The 21,249-nt window shown below is 60.6% G+C and overlaps 8 protein-coding genes across 8 annotated transcripts; 4 read left to right on the top strand and 4 right to left on the bottom strand.

Moving 5' to 3' along the window:
- Positions 1-1,386: 1,386 nt before the first annotated feature.
- PLICBS_001585 (uncharacterized protein) lies at positions 1,387-3,259 on the bottom strand (the record flags this gene model as incomplete). The annotated part of the gene is made up of 3 exons (XM_018317328.2): positions 1,387-1,858; positions 1,913-2,117; positions 2,188-3,259. The coding sequence occupies 3 exons, from the start codon at positions 3,257-3,259 to the stop codon at positions 1,387-1,389; spliced, it is 1,749 nt and encodes a 582-aa protein (XP_018182853.2).
- Positions 3,260-6,720: 3,461 nt separating this feature from the next.
- On the top strand, positions 6,721-7,934 carry PLICBS_001584 (uncharacterized protein; the record flags this gene model as incomplete). Its single annotated transcript, XM_018317329.2, has 2 exons — positions 6,721-6,996; positions 7,083-7,934. 2 exons carry the CDS (start codon positions 6,721-6,723, stop codon positions 7,932-7,934), a joined length of 1,128 nt encoding a protein of 375 aa, XP_018182854.2.
- A 1,310-nt stretch (positions 7,935-9,244) lies between these two features.
- On the top strand, positions 9,245-11,785 carry PLICBS_001583 (uncharacterized protein; the record flags this gene model as incomplete). Its single annotated transcript, XM_018317330.2, has 2 exons — positions 9,245-11,398; positions 11,465-11,785. The coding sequence occupies 2 exons, from the start codon at positions 9,245-9,247 to the stop codon at positions 11,783-11,785; spliced, it is 2,475 nt and encodes an 824-aa protein (XP_018182855.2).
- Positions 11,786-11,996: 211 nt separating this feature from the next.
- Positions 11,997-12,840, bottom strand: PLICBS_001582 (uncharacterized protein; the record flags this gene model as incomplete). Its single annotated transcript, XM_065599860.1, has 3 exons — positions 11,997-12,161; positions 12,203-12,515; positions 12,821-12,840. 3 exons carry the CDS (start codon positions 12,838-12,840, stop codon positions 11,997-11,999), a joined length of 498 nt encoding a protein of 165 aa, XP_065455932.1.
- Positions 12,841-14,207: 1,367 nt separating this feature from the next.
- Positions 14,208-14,864, top strand: PLICBS_001581 (uncharacterized protein; the record flags this gene model as incomplete). Its single annotated transcript, XM_018317332.2, has 2 exons — positions 14,208-14,730; positions 14,791-14,864. The coding sequence occupies 2 exons, from the start codon at positions 14,208-14,210 to the stop codon at positions 14,862-14,864; spliced, it is 597 nt and encodes a 198-aa protein (XP_018182857.2).
- A 528-nt stretch (positions 14,865-15,392) lies between these two features.
- Positions 15,393-15,797, bottom strand: PLICBS_001580 (uncharacterized protein; the record flags this gene model as incomplete). Its single annotated transcript, XM_018317333.2, has 1 exon — positions 15,393-15,797. One exon carries the CDS (start codon positions 15,795-15,797, stop codon positions 15,393-15,395), a length of 405 nt encoding a protein of 134 aa, XP_018182858.2.
- Positions 15,798-16,466: 669 nt separating this feature from the next.
- Positions 16,467-17,336, top strand: PLICBS_001579 (uncharacterized protein; the record flags this gene model as incomplete). The annotated part of the gene is made up of 1 exon (XM_018317334.2): positions 16,467-17,336. The coding sequence occupies one exon, from the start codon at positions 16,467-16,469 to the stop codon at positions 17,334-17,336; it is 870 nt and encodes a 289-aa protein (XP_018182859.2).
- Positions 17,337-17,564: 228 nt separating this feature from the next.
- Positions 17,565-20,922, bottom strand: PLICBS_001578 (uncharacterized protein; the record flags this gene model as incomplete). The annotated part of the gene is made up of 3 exons (XM_018317335.2): positions 17,565-20,465; positions 20,519-20,833; positions 20,890-20,922. The coding sequence occupies 3 exons, from the start codon at positions 20,920-20,922 to the stop codon at positions 17,565-17,567; spliced, it is 3,249 nt and encodes a 1,082-aa protein (XP_018182860.2).
- Between the last annotated feature and the right edge of the window lie 327 nt (positions 20,923-21,249).

The raw sequence follows: 21,249 nt of genomic DNA, 5'->3' as shown, positions 1-21,249 counted from the left end.
GATGAGCGCCGCTCCCGCCGTGGTGATGAATCACGCCTCTCCCCACAGCGCAAGACCACGGGAGCGACGGGGGGGCCGGGGCCGTGGCGCTTGGCTCGTGCAATTGGAAGTGGAAGCTCACCGACCGACCACCTGGGCAGGCGTCCAGGAGTCCCGTCCAGTCTTCCCCTGGACCCAACACTCGCGCCGTCCCGGACTCCCGTCCCCGCCCGTCGCCTTCTGGGGCTGACGCTGGGCAGTGGAGGGGGGGGGGGACCAAGGCGCTCATCATGATGGCGGCCAACACCCGGTGCCTCTCTCCCGGTACCGAGTTGGTATGGGCTCTTCACGTGAATGGATATCGGGCAGCTTGAGTCCTCATCCGGGGCCACAGCTAACAATCCTGATGCCGCCCCAGCCGCCGCCTCGTTTCCCAGTGCCAGCAAGTCTCCGGCACCCGCAGCACCAGCATCACCAGGTGCCAGCCAATGGTTACTTCTGGGCCTCTGACCGCGGCGCTTCCCCAAAATGACAGTGTCCATGGGACGGGGCCATCGACACTCGTTAGCGCCGCCACGACCCTGTCTCAACGCGGAAAAGTCGCCGTCTTGTCGTAATCTTCTCCTCCTAGTCAACAGTACCTTGGTTGTCTGCAATATCCGACCTGCCCAGAAATTAGCGCTCTCCCATCTGCTCTCCGGCTCATCATGGGGGGGGGGGGGGGGGGGGGGGGGGGGGGGCTGATGCGCAAGTCGCCCGCTCAGGTCCCCGAGCGATCCCGGTCCCTACCTAATCCCCAAGGTCCCCAGGTCCAGGACCCCGGCACCGGGTGTCGTCGCGGCTCATCTCCAGCGGCATCAGGTCGTAGCAAACAAGGGGACGGGTGGCCAGGCCTGACCTGGCATCCCGGCATTCTGGCATCCGGGATGCCTGGGGGACCTAGGTTGCGCGCGCGCGCACGGCCACGCGCGGAGATCGCCCCAGCACAGGGCTCCGAGACAATGTCCCGAATGCTCCCTCGTGGCCGGGACCGAAAAAGGAAATATGTGTCAAGCCACGCATGGGGGAGAAGCAACGTGCAGCGATACTACCGTGTGTGCATCGGGATCACCCCAGACTGTCGATTTTGATGACCGCCAGGCTTTCGAGCTCGGCCACCTCATGTGTCGTGAGATGCCACTGCAATCCTCTCTCCGCAGATGAATGGTGCCAAGATTGTCACAACGTTATATGTACATACAGTACGAGGTGCATTTTACATCGTTGACATTCTCATACCAAGAGTCTGTCTTCCAAAAAGGATCCATCAACGCCTGACGCCAGCCAATTCGCGATGCCTTCCATGGCCTGTCGGCCGTCAGTGTACCACCCCTCACTCTCATCAGTCAGCCTTGCGGTACTCCCACATCACATGGCGTACTCTGGCTTCTGCCCGTAGACAATGTGCAGCGGCATGTACATGAGCGCCGAGTTGTCCTGGTACGCCCGTCGCACCTCCATGAGGAAGAGCTCGACCTGCTCGCGGTCCCAGTGAAGCCCTCGTGTTAACGGCCCCAGCGCAATGGCCTGTATCCCGTCGAGCAGGATCGTTCGCCAGTAAAGGCCTACCGTCTTGAGCACCTTGTTCTTGGGCCACGTTCCGATGGGCACGTGGAATATCCGCTCCGTCACGTTGACGAAACCGACCTCGCGCATCATGCCCGCCAGCAGCCCGCCTGCCGCCATGTCCAGGTTGACGCCTAGTGTGTTGAGTCCCTCAGTCACTCGCGCCCAGAACTGCACCACCGCATGCCGGGGATCTACCATGCCGCCGGGCTTGGCCGTCTTTGGGCAGTGGTGAACCTCCTGGAGCTCTATCCAACCACCCGGCTTAAGATGCCTAACCGCCTGGGTCAGCGACATCCGAGTCACATACAGGACTAGGACTACTCACTCGTAGGCTCGGCGGAACATCCTCGTCCAGTCCTTGATGGCCATGACGGTGTGTCGGGAGTGGATGTAATCGAAATGATTCCGCGGGTGAAGCCACGGAGACTCAACATCGTCCACGAGGAACCGCACGTTGGGCGGCAGCCAGTCCGGCTGTATGGGTGACAGGTCGATACCTAGCACATGCGCGCTCGGGAACTGGTCACCCACTGCAGTATTGGTATTTCGTCAGCACAACGCCCATCACCCGAGATCCTTGATCCGGTCCAGGAGACTCACTCTCAATAGCCCAAATGCCGGTCCCGGTGCCTACGTCAAGCACTTCCTGCGGATAGTCGCCTATCGGTGCAAAGTGAAGCTTTTGACTGCACAGCAGCTTGACCATGGCGTGCTTCATATCCTCTCTCTCCTGCTCCACGTCATCGTTCGGGAAGTTGTACGTGCCCTCGCGGAAGCGATGATATCGCCGCCCGTTCTCGTACATGTAGTCTCGCACCGATGACTCCGCCGACGTACTGCCCGAGCTGAAGCCGTCGCTGTCGTAGCCGCCGTCCGTCCCGTCGTCCGGTATTGAGGAGGCATCGAGGCTCTCCGCCACGATGGAGGCCTCGGCCTGAGACAATGCTTCTCGGGCCATCTCCTCCTGCTCAAAGGTCGACAAGGACGGGAACATTGACTGGCCGTTGGGGTGTGTCAGCGGAGAGAGGAGCAACGACTCCGGCCTCCTCCCCGTGCAGCTCTCTTCAGCGGAAGCAGGGGAGCTCGGTGCGCTGTGGAAAACGGCTTCGTCGGCAGCATCTTGTTCCACCGCCGTGCTACTCTCCGGAAGACATGGCCGGATCTCGCAGTACGCGGGAATTGGGCGTTCCTTCGCGGCTTCAGAGTCTGCCGGCGGCAGGGGACCTAGCTCCTGCGGTAGTTGCAGCTCTTGCCGACGATCCAACTCGCTCGTCTCCGGACGCAAGACGTGGGTCCCATTCGCCTCGTGTGGCTGCGTGTCGACCGCCCCGTCGTTTTGTGGTACGTGGCCGTCTGGTGGCGCCGCCAGCGGTTGCTGCTGCTGTGGTTGCAGTTGGTCTCGCTGATGTCGTGGCATATCTGGCGGTGCGACCTGGCTGTCGCCAATCCGATGGCTGTCGGGGATTTCAGGCGTCGCGTGTAGGGCCGGCTGGTAGGCTTCGCCATTTGTGTCGGCGTTGTCCAAGGGAATGCTGAGGCTGCTCTTGGCCTCGGTGACGTCAAAGGGAGCACTTTGTGAGGGCGCCGCGAGGGAGGCGTCGAGATCATCGCTCCTCAGGATCGGGCCAGCGGCTCCCGAGACGCCGCTGTCGATTTGAGACGGGCGCTGCATGTCGGAGGGCGTTCGCTGCCCAGGCGGAGGCGTCGAAGCACGGAGCAATCCAGCAAACTGCATCGGTGTCTCCCCACAGGGCGTCATGCTCTGGTGCCTACTCAGACGCGAGGCATACCATGCCGACACGACGCTGGGGGCCCGAAATGTCGAGTCTGAATTATGCCGACGGAGGAAGACGTTGGACGGCGGGGGCGAGGCGCGGCCGGGGAAGAGGACGGTCCCTGGTACTGACAAGCCGAAGCACGGGGCCGAGGATAGTTTGGAAATGGTCCAGAAGGGGCGTCAGTGAGCCTCAATGTGTGGCTGCGAGGGACCTTGAAAGAAGCAAAGGCCACCTGGGGCGACTAGCGGTTGTTGGTTCTGGTTCCCTTCGTGAACGGCGCGCCGCAGCTCTTCGGCCCAGCTTGTCCGTGGGCCTCGTTGCCGTTGCGGTATGCGAGCGGTGGTGCGACGGGGCACGAGAGACGGTGGCGATGCCTGTCGTTTGCGAGCGAAGCAAGGGGTTCCTGGCGGTGTAAAGCTGTGTGTGTCGCAGCAGCAGCGACGTCGGGCAAAGGCGAGGGGAGCCGTAGGGTTGATGTACAAGTAACGAGAGAGGAGGTGTGGGCAGGCAGGGCCTGATATCCAGGCATGGATGTGCTGGTGGCGGCGGGAACCCTTCCAGTGGCGGCAGGGACCGCGACGGCTGCTGGAACTCAATGGAGATGGACGGGACGGGACAAATGGAAACGGGGGGGTTGCGGTGGGTCCTGGAGCTCTTCCTCACCCATGGGCGGGTCTCGAGCGGGCGCGGGCGGGCAATCTGGGGCGCGGACGGCACGCGCTGGCAGTGGAGGTAAACGGCCGTGGTTGGGTGGACGTGCCTTGGTTGCAGTGGGATGGACACCCGCATTTGCAGCGACCCTGGTTCGCCTGGCGAGCTTGGGAACAGGCCAGGTGCCTGCCCCTGGGTTGCCTCCGGGCCGTCCATTTCCCGCTGATGGGCGGAGCCCCGCGGGTGTTAGAGGAAGCTGGAACCACTGAAGGCCTAAACGCCCCTGTCGACGATGCCCGTAGCCGCCTGTGGGCTGCGCGCCACCGCTTCCAGATGCCAGGCTGTGTGACTTTAAATGTTCGCACATTTTTTTTTTTTTCCACGTCCTCTACCGACACGCTGGACGCTCCGCTGTGAGAACCTAAATGGGCCATTCGAGGACAATACGGTATGCACCAAAGGTGTTGCTTCCTCGCCCAACCTGCCCGGTCACCCACGGTGTCGCGAACCAATCCATCTGTCCACCCGTCCACCCGTCCGTCCATCCATCCATCCCTCTTTTCACCACCAGAGTTGGATGGAGCCGTCAAAACGGACCCCAATTGGAGCTTCGGGACGCTCTCTCGCGCCCGCCCACTCAAGGCCTGGTAGTGGATGCACGCATGACGCACCCACGAGGCGCGGGCCGTTCGTTCCATTGTTTGCCGACCGTCCATTACGGATTGCGTCGTGCACGTTCACGCGCCGTGAGTTAGTAACGAGGTGCGAGTACATGTTTCTCCGTACGTGCAACCGAGCCTGCAAATATGCTGTATACGAGAACCCATCGCCACAGCGACATGTGTAAGCGAAGCGGACGCGCCCGGCAAGGTCGTGCTCTGTCCAATGTCCATTCCCCCCGCGCGTGTCGGCGCGCATTTGCCGTCGATGGAACACGCCCTCTGCCCATATCTGGGGAGCAGCGTGGATTCCCCAGGAAGTGATCATCCCGAAAGGTGACGAGTCGACTTAGCAGCGGCTGCATCTCAGCTCGCTCGGCAGAAATGCCCCGAGATGGTCGCGCGTGGAATTTCGGGTGCTGTTCACTAATCACGACAATACGGGACCCGATTGAGGTCGGTGCTGTGTAACCATACTGACTGCCAGCGAGGCGTGCGATCCTCGACATCAGTCCGCTCCCGCGAGCATCTCGTGGCGCGCGTGTCGTTGAGCAGCGCACGTGAATGACTGATCTCAGGCGCAATCAGCGCGACACATGCTGCCGCCCCTTTGCAGACACAGCGTCGAATAAGTCTCATATCGCTGGATTCATGAGCACTTTCCCGGAACCTGGGTCAATTCCGGGACGATGCACGCGAGGTTTCGCTGTTAAAAAGGAAAGGATGCGAATGGCTCGGTCTCAAATTGGTGCAGACGCGGCCTCAAATATAGCAAATCGCAAGGAGTCGAAATATGATGAAGCGCATGCAAAGAAGTGACACGTAGCAACCACAATACAGGTGCGATGACGAAACGGCATGCTATACCCCTGGATCTCGAGCATGTACAGTACAAGCGAGGCACGGGACAGTGCAGTGCCGGAAAGCCGGCTTCGAGGGCGGAACTGATGGTGGCCGAAAGCACACGACTCCAAACCAACAGCAACCCAAATCAATATACCGTTTCTGGCTAAAGAAGGTATACTGTATGGGACAATCAACGGCATAACCGGCCTCACCGTGCCGCTGTGCGTGGTGTTTGCGACTTGCTGCTGCCGTGAGAGACCAACTGCATGGCAGAGCTCGCTTCGTGCCACGCACAGACCCCAAGATGGTCACGACAAGTTCAAATGTGCATCTCCGGCTTTGTTCCTGGGCGGGTCGGCTCCGTGCACTGGCAGCAACGTCACCAACGACATCCCAGATGGCGGGGACTGTCGTTCCTTGCAAGGTCTCTGCCGTCTTCTGGCCTATAATGCGCTGCCTGGTGTCTCTACCCTACATGGCTCATGGAAGCAGCGCGTATGGCAATGGGAACGACGCCAGGGCATCTTCATTGGAAATTTTGTTGTTCTTTGTTGATGACTCTGCAGTCGCTATCACCTTGGTCTCGGGGGATTTACTGCATATTACCCATACTGCACGTGGCTCTACAGAACAAGCACAAGCTGGGCCCTCGGGACGCCCTCATCTTACCACATTGTCAGAGCAATGCACGATACCCATCAATGTTGGTATGAATTTGACACTCTCCTTTTGCCAAATGTCGGATCATATTCATCTGATGGGGATATTCTTTGTCACCGGCATTCCGGCTCGTGGCCCCCCGTTGGCCATGATTCCCTCGCGCTCCGACTGCTCATTCTCGCTCGCCGTCATGATCTCGTTGCACCGTCGACATGCTATCCCTTGTCAATAATGCCCAAACCGAATAGTGCCGACAAGTCTGAACTAAGACATGATACAGCAAGTGTGTGCGGTTTGCATACAGAGAACTTGAGAAGGTTGGGTGAAGATGGAGGTTAGTGGGGTTCAAGGCATTAGACTTTCGGGCAGCTCTTAGCAGTCAAGACAAGCTCAAGCTCACCAACGACCAGCGATGACACCGGCCCGTTACGGCAATAACCCACGACCTCAGGACCATTCCTCAACCTCACCCCACCGGATCCTCCCCTCCGGCACCGCTCGGCCGCCGCATCGCATCACATCGCCGTCCGCCGCGCGCCATGTCTCGCGCCTCCAAACCCCCGCGCTGCGTGGGCAGCCCCTCATTCCGGCCGGATGAAGTCGTCGACGACGCCCCGCGGCTGCAGCGGGCGCGGGACCTGCTGGCCAAGGACGACCTGTACGAGGCCAGCCGCGCGCTCCTCGGCCTGCCGGAGCGCGACACCTACACGTACCACGCGACGGCGAGCGTCAAGCTGGCCGAGGTGCAGCACGTCGTGCGCCTGGGCGGCGTCAACGGCTTGCACGGGTGGTATCGCAACGAGGACGGGTCGCCGGTCTGTCAAGCCTTATGCCCTCACCGCAAGGGATCTGAGATACATTGCGGCATAGGATGGAATTGTTTTGCTAACGAGCATGACAGAGGGATCCTCCGCCGCGGGCAGACATCGATGCCTACATCGCCATCTTCAACCCGGCGACGGCCACGGCCTCTGCGCTCAAAAACTTTGGCACCAACGCCAAGAAGGGGTCCATCCGCGCCGAGGCGGCCGCGCGCCTGCTCGAGAAGCGCTACGTCCACCCGGCGCTCTCGTCGAAGCTGACCGTCCCCAAGGCCAAGTCGCCGCCCAGCCAGAACCCGTACTACGACTTCTGGGCGTGGTCGTGCCGCAACCTCGAGTGGTGCGGGCCCTGCGCGTCGTCGGAGCGCGTGGCCACGAGCCACCACGTCCTGCCCATCCTGATGCACCACTTCGGCTGCGCCACGCCCTCGCACGAGGCGCTCGAGGTGCTCCGGCTGCTGGCCGCGGGGCGGGCCGTGGCCGACGTGGGCTCCGGCAACGGCTACTGGACGTTTCTGCTGCGGCGCTACGGGCTGACGGTGCATCCTGTCGACAACATGCAGAGCGAGTGGCGCGTCAACTGGGTCGACGACACGTCGCTCACCGACGGCGTCAAGTGGCTCGCGAAGCACGCCGGCGGCAAGGACATGGTGCTGCTGCTGGTGTATCCCGTCGTGGGCGGGGACGGCAAGGGCGCCTTCACGAGGGACCTGGTGAGGGCGTATCGGGGCGACACGCTCGCCGTCGTGGGCACGCAGAACGGCAACGGGTATACGGGCTTTAGGGACGTGACCATGGACGAGTACATGAGGCGGGAGCAGCCCGAGTGGACGCGCGTGGTGCAGATTCCGCTGCCGAGCTTCGCCGGCAAGGACGAGGCGCTGTACATATTCCAGCGAGGCGAGCGTGTCCCGCACACGCCGCCGCCGTGATCCCGAATGCAAGTTGTTGCACGACATTGGGCAATTGGTCATTGAGTTGAAGGGCAGCGTGAGGGGCCGGGTGCGGTCATATCCCCGTCGGCGCGACGGATCTGGAGATGCTGCATATTACACCACCCACTGTAAATGCCCGTCAGTGTCATGTCATCGGCGTCGCGACTCACCACGTCGCCGCAGGTGACAGGAGCCACGCGACGACCGCCCCCGCCGACAAGTCATCATAGCTCCATAATGACACTCCGTGCCAAGCACGCATCGCATGCCGGAGCATGCCTCGGGGTTGGCCCCCAGCACCCGGCGGAGTTTATGCGTCCGACACGGTGCTGCAGGCCGGACACCTCCGGGGGGCTGAGCAGGCCCGCCTCCGTCCCGCGCAGGGCCAAGCCCACCTGGCTTCGCCCCCAAGACCGACCGCTCCACTAGGTGCCGGTGCTGGCAGCTGCGGCTCGGATGGTCCGTGGCGGCGCCGTTGACGGGCTGGGCATGGGCGGCCTTGGGGGGAGGGTCTTCGCCGTGCTGCATGCGTTGGCTCGTCGGCATGCCGGTGCATCGCCAGCGGCCTCCTAGATACTTCGTACCTTACCTACCATCCATGAATATGGGAGGGAGGGCTCTCTCTGCGAGCTGCTGCTGGCGCCAGAGATCTGCCCGGCGGGCGCGCCATTCGGTGCCTAAGTGGAGGTTCCGACAGGGCCGCTCTCCCACCTCCCGTCAGCGCCCGCAGTTGCCCCTCCACGCCAGTGAGGTGCTGTGAGCACTCCCGTCCTCCAGGCTGCCCCTCAGACGTTGCCGGACCCTCCCCTCCCCTCTCCCCCCGCCGCTGGCGCCCTGGCCTAGCGCCGGGGCGGCCGGGTGGCTGGCGACCTGCACTGCAGGAGGGCTGCAGCTGAAGCGTGGGCTGTTCCAGCGGCTCAGCGCCAGCGCCACGGATGGAGCCGCACTGGACGGCCGCCCTGCACCACCTGACAGACGGACCTCAACGGCACCTCCAGGGCTGATGCATGTCTGGGAAGAGGAACCGCTGCTCTGCTGATGAGCGCGCGCGGGCATCGGCGAGTATAAGCTGAGCCGGCGCTCAGCTCGAGGAGCTTCCCCCAGCTCCCTTCCCTCCTCATCTCCAAGGGCGCGCGACCCCCGCCCTCCGTCAATCACTCAATCCCTCCATCCATTCATCCATCCATCTCTTTCCCATTCCCACCCACCACCAAGCTTTTCCATCAGGACCGGCCCGCACCCGCCCAAACCTTCGCGCCAGGCCCATCGCCACCACGAACCAACCCCTCGCGTGACCCCGCAACACCATGTCGCTCGCCGTCGACGACCGTCGCGGCGGCCGCTCCAGGTCACGATCGCGTGACCGCCGCGACCCCGTCCCGATCTACGCCGACGTGCGCGAGCCGAGCTACGTCTACCCAGAGGACGACCTGGACGACCGCTACGCGCCCACCAGCAGCAGCCGCCGCCGCGACCCGGCGGGCGCCTCCTCCGGCCTGCCCTACCCGGCCGAGGGGGGCATGGACGCCATGCTGCCCGGCGCGACGGCCGGACTGTACAGCTACGACGACACACGGCCCGTCTACCGCACCGCGTCGCCCCCGCGCGACTCGTCCTTCCGCAGCTCCAAGACCAACCTCGACGGCGGCCACGTCCCGGGCTCGTTCCCCGAGGACGACCGCCGCTCCAAACGCGACTCGGACGACGACAACAGGCGCGTCCGCTATGCCGCCGAGCCCTCGCGCGACTCCAAGTACGACGCCCGGAGGCGCGACAGGTCCGACGACGACGAGCCCCGCGTGCGGTACGCCGAGCCCCCAAGCAGCAGGGATAAGCACCGCGCGTCCGCCGGCGGCGACCTGCCCGACGACAAGCTCAAGTTTCTACCGCAAAAGTACAGCCGCAGGTACGGCGACGGCGACGGTGACGGAGGCAGGGACAGGAAGGCCGACCGCCGCTCCAAGAAGGAGCGTGATGAGGATGACCTGGCTTATGGCCGCCCGCCCCCGCCGAAGCCGTCGCGGGCAGCCTCCCCGCCTACGTACGGTAGCTACATATCCGGATCGCAGCTGAGCGAAAAGCGCTCGTCCAAGTATGGGCGGGACGACGACGGCGCTGACAGACGGCGCACGAGCCCGCCGGAGGACCCGTACGCGTCGCGCAGGTCGCACCGTGAGTCCTACCGAGATGACCCCAGAAGCTCCGGCGCCAGCGTACTCACCGCGGAGCCCTCGGACCGTGAACGAGACCGTCGGCGCGACAGGTCCCCGGGGCCGTCTGTCCTCACGGCAGAGCCATCGGATCGCGACAGGGATCGCCGACGCGACAAGTCTCCCGGTCCGTCTGCCCTCACGGTCGGGCCCGCAGGCCGGGAGCGTGACCGATCGCGGGATCGCCGAGACAAGTCTCCTGGCCCGTCTGTGCTCACCGTGGAGCCGGGCCGGGATCGGGAGCGGTCAAGAGACCGGCGCGGCGGCACCCGCGACAAGTCGCCTCAGCCTCCCACGGCCCGCATGTCCAGCCTGACGGTTGACACCGGCCGCTCCTCCAACCTGTCCCTCGCCGCGGCGCCGGCCTCGCCGCTCCTCGAGTCGTACCATGGCACGTACCAGGACTGCTCGCCCATGCCGTCGCCCCTGCTGCTAGCCTCCTCCCACCACGAGGATGCGCGCGTCATCGAGGCTCTTTCACCCATTGGCTCCGACATCGAGGGCGACGGCAAGAAGAAGAGCCGGCGCGCGCGGTTCCACGACCCCGAGGATATCGCGACGACGCTCGCGCGCGCCCTCCGCGGGGACCGCACCCCCGACGTGGGGCCGCTGGTCGAGATCCTGCCCAGCCTCACGCACGAGCAGGTCATGGAGCTGCGCGTCGAGTACAAGCGCATCGTCAAGACGGGCTCGGAGCGCAAGGGCGTCAACATCGCCAAGCACATCCGCGCGCGCCTCAAGGACGAGGACGCCAACCTCATGAAGGCGTGCTACTCGGTCGCGCTCGGCAAGTGGGAGAGCGAGGCCTACTGGGCCAACTTTTGGTACCAGGGCGATAAGACGCGGCGCGAGCTGCTCATCGAGTCGCTCATGGGCCGCTCCAACTATGAGATCCACCAGATCAAGGAGGCCTTTACCGACAAGAAGTACGACAACAGCCTCGTCAAGTGCATGAAGACGGAGCTCAAGGAGGACAAGTTCAAAAAGGCCGTCCTGCTGGTCCTCGACGAGCGCCGCATGGAGGACCTCGACCCCTACGGCCGCCGCGTGCCCGTCGACTACAAGCTCGTCGACCAGGACGTCGACGACCTGCGCCGCGCCGTCAAGGCGGAGAAGGGTGGCGAGAGCGCCATGATTGGCATCGTCGTCAAGCGTAGCGACTCGCACCTGCGCGAGGTGCTCAAGGAGTACGAGCACCACTACCGCGCCAACTTTGCGCGCGAGGCCCTCAAGAAGAGCGGCAACCTCGTCGTGAGTGTCCCCCACTTCCCTGCAGATCCGTATACGAAACAGGGCCGCTGACAAAAACTTTTCCAGGGCGAGCTCCTGGCGCACATCCTCAACGGCATCATCAACCGCCCCGTCCGCGACGCCCTCCTGCTGCACCACGCCCTCACCGCGTCGCGCAAGGACGACCTCCGCCGCGAGCTCCTCATCAGCCGCCTCGTGCGCTTCCACTGGGACGCGGCCCACATGCAGGCCGTCAAGCGCGCCTACCGCGAGCGCTACGCCCGCGACCTGCAGGACGCCGTCAAGGACGCCACCTCGGGCCAGTGGGGCCGCTTCTGCGTCGAGCTGTGCATCGCGCGCATGCCAAACGACGTGCGCAGGATCGAGAGGGTTGAAGTCATCCGGTAGATGCTGCCGTCGGGGATGGCGCTTGGGCTTGGTGGAGTGTTGATGTGTCTGATGAGCGGATCGCATAGTACGAGACCATGTAGATGACGGAGATGGTGGAGATGACGAAAGAGTTGTTGCAATTGCTCGAGTGCACGCCACTAATATACCCTCATGGGCGAGGTGCCAGCCTGTTTTGTTTTTCTGTATTCTGTATCAACTACCTAGGTACTTAATAACAGACATCGGTGCTATCCTTTCTCGAGCAAGAGTTTGTGACAAAGTTAAACGTCAGCTCCCCCTTGGAGACGTCATTGCCGGCAGGGTAGTCCGTCGGTACGCTCCCGCAGACATCGCACTCGTGCAGCACGATGTAGCCCGCCAGCTCCTGGAACTTCTTGCCTGCCAGCCGCCCGTGTTCTGCAGGAAGGCGCAGACGCCCGAGTACCAGAGCCCCGTCGAGAGCCACCAGGCCTTGCCCGCGGCGGTGAGCTGCTCGTACCCGGCGCAGGCGACCTGCTGGCCGTCGTTGTACCAGCGGTTGGGGTCGATGCGGTTCTCGATGACCTTCCAGAGCTCGCGAGAGGTGTAGTCGGTGAAGTAGTCGCAGTAGCCGCTGCCCCGGCAGTTGATGCCCAGGGCGGCCGCCGAGGAGGCGGCGATGGTGGCGTTGAGGGCCGACTCGGCGAGGGCACGCCCGGCGAGGAGGCTGAGGAGCCCGTGTTGGAGGATCGTGCTGGGCCGTATGGTACTAGTACTTTGTACAGTATCGCCACCGCTGTGGCGATGGCTACAGTACAGTACAAATGTTTTAGAGTATTGCCGTAGAGGGCGAGGGGTCACGGAGTTGCGGCGCGTGCGGCGTGGACCGAGGTGTGGTGGCAATACGGCAATGATCTGCCACGCTCAGGGGGTTTTATTTATACATCTACATGTTTACATAGTAGATGCAGATGTAGATGTAGGCCAAGATGCTGACCGGATGTGCTGGAGTTGGTACAGGTGCCAAGGTAGAGTTGAATAGACTATCGCTTTTAAAATCTCGCCTCAGCTTACGGGTAGTGTTTGGTGAACATGGGTGTCGTGCTGCTATATGGAATCAACCTTGACCTTACCGAGATGTCTTTTACTTTACTATTCAGCTGCGCTGTACGTACTGGTGGAACATTCGGTCTGAGTGCCCATGGGCAATGGGAGCCCAAGCGAGTGACCATACTATGCTGTCAGCTGTTCCGATTGCCAGACGGAGTACTAGGTAGCATTTGGGGCTTGTGAGAGGATCCTGGCGCTGCGTATCGTTTCGTTTCTACGATGTCGTGCACTTTATTGGCATCAATGTGTCCTCCGCCGTTGCTGGGTGTTTTTGACTGGACCCGGGAGCTCGAATGCCTTCGACTGCTTGACGGTGGCTGGCATCAAGCAACCAGGCCCAACACTCTTGCTTCTGACACGGCTCTCTGAGCATTCACAGTTTCCAAGCCAAGGTTTACGTTTTATTCGGAGCCAATGTGGCAACAGACTGGAGCGACGGTGTCCGTCCTGCTGGGTGATGGTAAAACTGGGCACAGAAATGATTCATCACTTGCTGCTTCGTTTGCAGCAACATTGTGCGCGCTCCTGGCAAGTGGCAGCAAGAACACCAGCCCGGGGTAAACGCAGCAGATAAATACATCTACAACTCCCAGGAGCCTCGTTTCTGCAGTTGCGCATTGTCTTACAGGGATCTCTCCCTGAGCAAGATGTGCCTCGGCCGCTAAAGACGGGAAGCCCACCGTCCCCACGAAGTTGTCGCTTCGGGCAGACCCGTGGTATCAAGTCCGATCGGGGGCGCAGCTGAGTTGGGGTTGAGGGTTAATGCGTGGTGCATGTCGGCGATCTTCGTGAGGGCCTCCCTCTGAGCCGTCGTCAGTCGTGCAGCCTTGAGCACTTCACACGACGAGCAAGCACAGCAATTGTCGCCGACCACCTTGCCGAGGCACGCTTCGCAAGTCAGGGGTTGAAACTACCGGGCGTCCGGGGCCATCCCCCGAGGCGCGCGCTCCAGCATGAGGAATCAGTTGGCATTGCCCAATAAGCACCGCCACTTTGATCCCGCAGGTGAGATCTTAGAATCGCTATGGAGCCCGCTGATGGGCAGATCCAAACTTGTCTTCAGTACTTGTGGCTTGCCGAGTTCTCGCCCCTCCATGTTTGTATCGTAGTTGGCTACTGTCGGACGGCGTTGACGGGGCGCATCGAAGCTTGGATTGCCTAGCGCGCGGGTGCCTGACCTTGAGAGCTTTCCGTATTTGTGGATTTCTTTGATGAACGGCGACATTCTCGTACGGGCAGTACTTGAGAAGGAAATTCCAGGCGCTTTTAAACAAGCCGAGTCCACGCCATCACGGGCCCGTCACAAAGGATCCGTCACTCATTTACATCTGCGCCCAACATGTTGCCCATCATGGGAAAGTCATCCCACGCCATCCTCCTCACTCTCCTCCTGCACCAAGTCTCTGCGTTCGGGATCAACTGCCAAGGTACTTTCAACGGCCAAGGGCACGACATTGACGATTACCTGAAGCTCGTTTCGCAGCTCGATGACAACGGCCTTTGGGGACCCGGAGAACAGATCATGTGCAACGCGGCCCAGACTGGATGCCTGTTCACGCAAAAGACGAACGCGCTCGTGACGGGATACGACGTCAAGATTCTGCTGCCGCAGCTGCGCGACCACGGCTGCAACAACCATGGGAGCATCCCGCTGGGATACCCGGCCGTCAACGACGTCAACCAGGGGGAGCTCACGTCCAACGCCGTTGACCCAGGGAACGCCAAGTGCGTATATGGAATCTGCCCCCCGAAGAAGCACCTGGATCCTCCTTCCCAAGACCCGCCGGCGCCGCCTCCTAGCCCTACACCGGAGACTCTTGAGACGGGTCCGAGGCCGGCAGACCCGGTGTGCGCGTGGGCAGGCCACTGTGTTGGTGAGTCTGCTCTTGTACCAGTGACGATTGGGTAGACGTAGCTGACAACAGACCCGATAGGCGCCCCGTGCAAGGACTACAACGATTGCTCCGACTCGCTGGTGTGCCGCGCTGGAGTCTGTGCCACCGCATAAGGGAGCCTTTGTTGGAACATAGTTGCTGAGCACGCATGCAAATCGTCAAGCCTAGCCAAAGGACGCTTGTTTCAAGAAGTGTTGGATCTCACAAGCACTGCACATACGCCAGCTACTGCACAAAAAGAAATTGCAGCTTCTGTTGAAGACGTGGTCTGTGAAGCATTTACTATCTCAGTTGGCCCCGAGGAAGCTAGTGCCATTGCTATCTCGAGAACAAAGAGGTCGTTGAACGCCGGAATCTAGTATAGTGTATCAGTGGCCCTTTCCAGGTCGATCCTGATATATATCCCATTCCCGGGTCTCTTGGGCTACTAGTTACTGCGATCGACGTTGCTCTCTATCCACATGTGACTCTCTTATCGCAGGAACGACCAGAAAACAAGAGCCATAAACCTAGTTGACAAGGTCGTAGGTTAAGTGCTGAATGGTACTTACAAGACGAACCCGCGCAGCTCTGGTTACGTGATAACACTAGTAGTCCTCCTGCCGTCGGCCTATATCTGCCCCGACACTCACATCCGCCCATCACCTCAATGTCTCATGCACCTCACCAAGCACCACCGCCCTCAACTTCCCCGAATCCAGAAAGCGCTCCTCATCCTCCCTAATCGCAGCCGCAATCTCCTCCGACTGATACTTGGCAAAGAACTCTTTAAAGGCGTCCTCATTCTCAAACGTCAGCTCCGATATGACATCGTACTCAAAGTCGGACTGGTCGCCGGCCAGCACCGTGGCAGGATGATGATGCTGCGCGTCGCCCGATTGATCTGTCTCGCTGCGGTGGATGTAGCGACGGACGTGAGAGATGGGAAAGGCCGCGCCGAAGAGCCGCTTCAGCAGACCCATGTGTGTGCCCTCGAGGTGGTGGCGGAATTCTGTCGGGCTCAAGCCCGGCTTACGGTAGGCGAAGAGAAGGACCTTGAAGACCATGTTTGCAATTGAGGCTTCCAAGCAGCTTTAATTTGAGTCCTGATTGTGGCTGTTGTGAAGGAGAGGCGGGTAAACTGCTGCTCGATCAAATCGTAGCGGCACTACTGCAGGCTGTGAATGGTGTATGAATGCTCTTGTTACAGAGACGAGAGCCGCATAAGTATTACAGCTGACGCGTCGAGAGCAGAAGCGACACACCCCGCACACATTCACCATTTGGGCAGTAGCCGGCTGTCTTTCAAATCAAGCATTATTAATTCACTGCAGCCTGTTGATTTGCAGGGGACAATCTCATGTGTTCTGGCAGGCATCTCAGCAACCTGAAGGATCGCCGCCCCCTTCCGCTCCACTCCGTAGTGCAACCCCCCTCCCAATCCGTACTCGACGCTCTGTGCTAGTCAGAAACGGGAGCGGCGCTTCCCCATAGATCATTTATAGACGGCCGGCTACCCGTCCGGCTGCTGCTCTCTCGGTCCCGAACGCCGCTCCGCCCGTGCCGGTCAGAAACATGGTTCGGCCACGCACGAGTCCTTCGGCTCCGGCGCCAAGATAGTCGCAGACATTCATCATGACCGTATACATGTTCCAAGTATATAACACCATCCTGTCAATGGCCCCTTTGGCCGCAATTAGAAAGTCAAGTGTACACTGACTGATGCCAAAGCCACAATGGGCAAGCCAAGGCAAAAGACAGTCCTCATCACCGGCTGCAGCGAAGGCGGCGCCGGAGCAGCACTGGCTCAAGAGTTCCACAGTCGCGGCTTTCATGTAATAGCCACATCAACAGACGGCCTCAAGATGCAATCGTTAAACGACCTCGGCATCACCACTCTCGCACTCGACATCACCTCTCCCACTTCACGCACCCGCCTAGCCGAGGAGATCCGCCGCATTACCGGCAGCGGCGGCGGCCGCCTCGACATGCTCATCAACAACGCCGCCATCTTCACCCTCATGCCGCTCTTAGACGTCGACCTCCACGACGGGCGCACCATGTTCGACGTCAACCTCTTCGGCCCGCTGGCCATGGTGCAGACCTGCCTGCCCTTCCTGCTGGCCGCCGGCGGAACGGCAACCGTCGCCAACGTGAGCAGCATATCGGCAATCATGTGCCCGCCCTGGCAGGGCATGTACGCAGCCAGCAAGGCCGCACTTGTCGCCATGGGAAACATCCTGCGGGTCGAGCTCGCGCCTTTGGGCGTCAACGTCGTCACCATCATGTCTGGGGGTGTGGCTACCGCGGCGATGCAGACGGGCGAGCGGCAGAGCCAGCGCGTTCCAAGCGATAGCCTGTACCGACAGCTGGCGCCGTATATCGAGGGAAACAAAGCTGGCAAGGCTATCAAAAGCATGGAACCAGCTGAATATGCTAGACAGGTGGCGGACGATTTGCTCGGCACGCGGCCGCGGCCGCTCATTTGGACGGGAGCGTTCGCATGGGTAGCTTGGGTATTCACCTGGCTCGGGTGGGTGGGAATAATGGACGGTGGCCACGCAAAACGGGCTCTCCTGAATCAGCTACATAATCCTTCAACATAGACCCATGCATTGGCAACAGTAATAGTGTACGCAATGGCGCTAGCCAAGTTGAGTCTGTACACGCTGCCCCTTGACAACCATCTCAGGAGCCTACATGTGTCCATAGAGGCATGCTGCGTAGTGTGTATAAACCAGTGAGGGATTCTGGAGAAGAATCAGAATACGGCAAGCTTGATGTATCCAAAGGTAGCCAGTCGCTGCGACAAAATGCCCTGCCAACGCCGTGCTTCACTTCTTTGAGCCCTTTCCGCCCCGGCCGCCTTTGCCCTGGCCCTTTCCACCTCCGCCCTTCCCCTTGGCACCGCCGCCTCCCCCTCCACTGCCTCCACCAGCCACCATGACCCTCACCTTGCCCACGGGCACGGAGTTAATCACCTCCTCTGGCTTCAGGGCCTTGAGGAGCTCTACTTCGCGTGGCCACATCCTCTCCGAGTCCCTTGATGATTCGTCAACGACACCCTTCTTGCCTGAAGCCACCTTCCATCTCTCAAGCACCTCCTTGACTGCCTTGCCCTTCTTGGTTGCGCCCGGCTGCATCTTGACCTTGTACTTGAACTTGCCGAGAGCGGGCCAAGGGGCGCAGACGGGTATCGCTTCGAGGATTTCGTCGCCCGCAAGAGGCGTTCCGACGAGGTCGTCGAGTGAAGTTGCCTTCTCGGCATCCTCTGGCTCCAGGACGTCAACGCCTTCGTCCATCATGACTCGGCGAATCTCCTCGTGTTCGGCCGTTTCCTTCTGCTTGCGCTGATGTTGTGCCCGTCGACGCTCTTTGGCGGCCTCGAGTTCGGCCGCGCGCTCCGCCTTGGCCTTGGCTTCTTCCTCGGCGCGCTTCTGTCCAGTAGTTGCGCCAATGAGCGCCTCGGCGACTAGTCGGTCCTCCTCGTCTTGATCTTTGTACTTGCTGGCGATCTTCTTGGCCTTGCCTTTCTGGCCACGCTTCTTGGGGGCTTGCTTGCTGGTGGCCGAGCTGGCCGCTTGCGATGATCGGGCAGCAGATGTTATCGTCGGGGCCTCAGAGACCTCAGTGGCCAGCTCCGAGCGGTCCTGGACGTCCCTATCCCCTTCACTGGGTTGTTCCTCCTCGTCTGCGCCATCATCATGCTTCCCAACCCGGTCGGCCACTTTGAGCTCTGCGACCTGGTCTTCCACCTCATCTACTTCGTCCCGCCGTCGGCTGTCAAAGGTCTGGAGAGGGTTGTCTCGGCCAGCTGCGGCGGCATCGCCGTTCGCGGACTCGTTGTCAGACGCATTTCCATCGTCAGCTGGGGCATCGATGTCCTCATCCTCGTTGCCTTCAGATTCTCCATCTCCAGCGACCGACTCTTGTGTGTCCGCACGGGATTGAGAGTCACCGGTAGTGCTTCCAATGGCGGAGTCGCCGTCGTACAGCCGATGCTTAACGTGCCTCGCCTTGCTCTCCTCGCTGATCTTGAACACAATGCCCAGACCGAGCAGAAGCTGAGTCGGTGGCAAAAAGTTCTTCTTGCCTCTGACCATGAAGCTGCCTGATGGAAGAAACTCTCCGGTTGGTGCAGACTTGGAGACTTGGTCTGCGTTAACCCACCATGCTCCCATTCCCGCCTTCGAGTCCCAAGCGTCAGAGCCACAAACCGATAATGACCCCGCTTGCGACAAGGTGGCCGGGGGGATCGGGGCATCCGGAGTGCTCGCGTTGTTCTTGATGATGACGCTCGGCGCGCCCTTCAAATCTGCGTGGCAGTATACATCGCCCTTACGCAGATATCGCCTGTAGAGCATCTCATTCTGCGACGCGTCCTTGCCTCCGATAACCAAGTAGCCGTCAGACGAGATGAACCAGATGAACTTTTCGAACCACATCTGTTTTCGAATGGGTTGCAGGAGTGCCTTTTCCTGCTTGAGACCCTTCTTCAAGTCTTCGTTGATCTTCTGCTCGGTGTTCTTCAATGCCCGAGCCGCCTGCTGTTGCGTCTTTTCCTCCTTGGAGGCCGCAGACCGCCGCTGGTCGTGGTACTCTCGTGCGTTACTCCATGGGCTTATGGTGAGGTTAATGTCGACAGACAGGCTTTTGTCGCTGGCTTTGGGCTTGCTTGAAGCTTGCTCCTCCTCGCCATCCTCTGATTCGCTGTCATCCGTCTCGAAAGGGTCTTCTTCTTCCTCCTCTTCGAATTCCTCCTCGGATATCTTAAGCGTAATGGTGTTCTCCGCGAGCTTCAAGGGTAGCATGATGATTTCGGCGACGGGATTATGCTTCTTCTTCTCCCGCTCCACCAGCTTGCCGATGTCGACCCAATCCATGCCCTGCGCGAGGAGACCGTTCACGGCATCCATGGCCTCCTGCACGCGCTCCACATTCGCTTCAATGGCGGCGGCTTTGCGAAAGTTCATCGTCTGCACCTCTTGTAGGCCTTCAAGTCGCTTTTCCTGGTCGCGTTTGGCGGCTTCTAGCTTTCTCTTTGCCGTCGCCTCTCTCTCCGTCAGGCGGCTTTCCAATTTCTGGCCTTCGAGCGACGAGAAGAACTCGTCAACCGTCTGGTTGTAGCCGGTAAATTCCAGGACCTTGATGGAAGGGTCATTTCGAAGCTTCTGTGGCACGAAGGGGTGAAAGTCCTCGTAAAGAAGACCCTCCCTGTTGGGCTCCTCGTTGTTGGTGCTGGCGGCGGTGCCGCCGGACGCGTCCTCTCTCCGCTTGGCAAATATATAGCCAGTGCATACGGGGGCCGAGGTAATATCTTCGACCGTTTTGCGAGCCTCGCTCAAAAGGCGAACAAGTTCGTCCAGGAGAGTCTCATTCGCAAGAACCTCTGCGGGCTTGACCGCAGTATCAAAGTTGTTTGACTGAAGCGTGTGATCGACGAGAACAGGAGGAAGTTCGGTGATTGAGACCGCGAGACTCTTTCTCAGGTCACCACCAGGCTTTCCCTTGAGCTTCTTGCTAGACGATGCGTCCGCGCTAGCTTTCTGAACTGCCGACTCCAACGCTTCTTGAACCCTGCCCTTGGTCATCGGCGGAATGCCGTGGTAGTTTTGTCTGTTGTCCAAGTTGTATTGTAGTCCAACTCGTTGAGGTTCCTGGCCATCGCTCTCTGATACGTTTCGTGCAATCGTAAGAATGTTAAGGTCGGCATCGGTAAGGATAATGTTGCCGCTCTAATATTCGTGTCAGCTACCACTTCTCCGCATCCGGCGTCGCAAGAGCCTACGGCAAAGAACTCCAGGAACAGACGGTATTGGCCATCACTGAACTGGAACTCGAGGATTCTGTCTGTGCCGACTTGCGCTACAGACGTTAACCTCCGCGTCTTGAGGACTTTTCTGAGCCGGGCAACAAAGGCGGATGGCGCGGCGGCCGTGGTTCGTGCGAACTCGGTGAGGTGGCATCGGAAGCCGGTGTCGATGACGAGCTGCTTCTTGTTATCGGGCTTGGCGAACTTGAGGAGCAAGATCTTGGACGAGAGATCGTAGATGTTGGCCAGCCGCAGCGACACCAAGCTCTGGTTGAGCTCGTGCGCGATGACCTATGGAGCTGTCAGCGCTGAAGCTCCCAATGCGCCGACCTGGCAGTGCGACTCACCTTGACGTCCAGGGAAGAGAAGCGCTGCTTCATTTTGGCTGCGGAAGAGGAACGGCGACTTGTGACGAAGGGAGGGCAGAACCAGGCCGCTCGAGCCAGACTGGGAGTTGGTGATCAAGAAACGCCCCTCAGCGTTGGAATTTGGCCGGCCTGAGTCAACGTGGGGCAATCGTCATCGCGGGGCAGCTGCGACCGACAAAGCCCCAATTCCGAGCCGCCATGGCCAGCTTGGTGCACTCCAGCCAGCCGTCACGTGCTGGCTCTGCTGACTTATACATATGGAAACTGATGAGGGAACGCAGCATGGCTGCACCTGCCTGTCGAGGAATTGAAGCAAGTCGTGTGGCAGGATAATGTGCA

This window comes from Purpureocillium lilacinum (genome assembly GCF_023168085.1).
Source record: "Purpureocillium lilacinum CBS 284.36 DNA, scaffold_1, whole genome shotgun sequence".
Classification (NCBI taxonomy): Eukaryota; Fungi; Ascomycota; class Sordariomycetes; order Hypocreales; family Ophiocordycipitaceae; genus Purpureocillium; species Purpureocillium lilacinum.
This window is presented reverse-complemented; position numbering and strand designations above follow the sequence as displayed.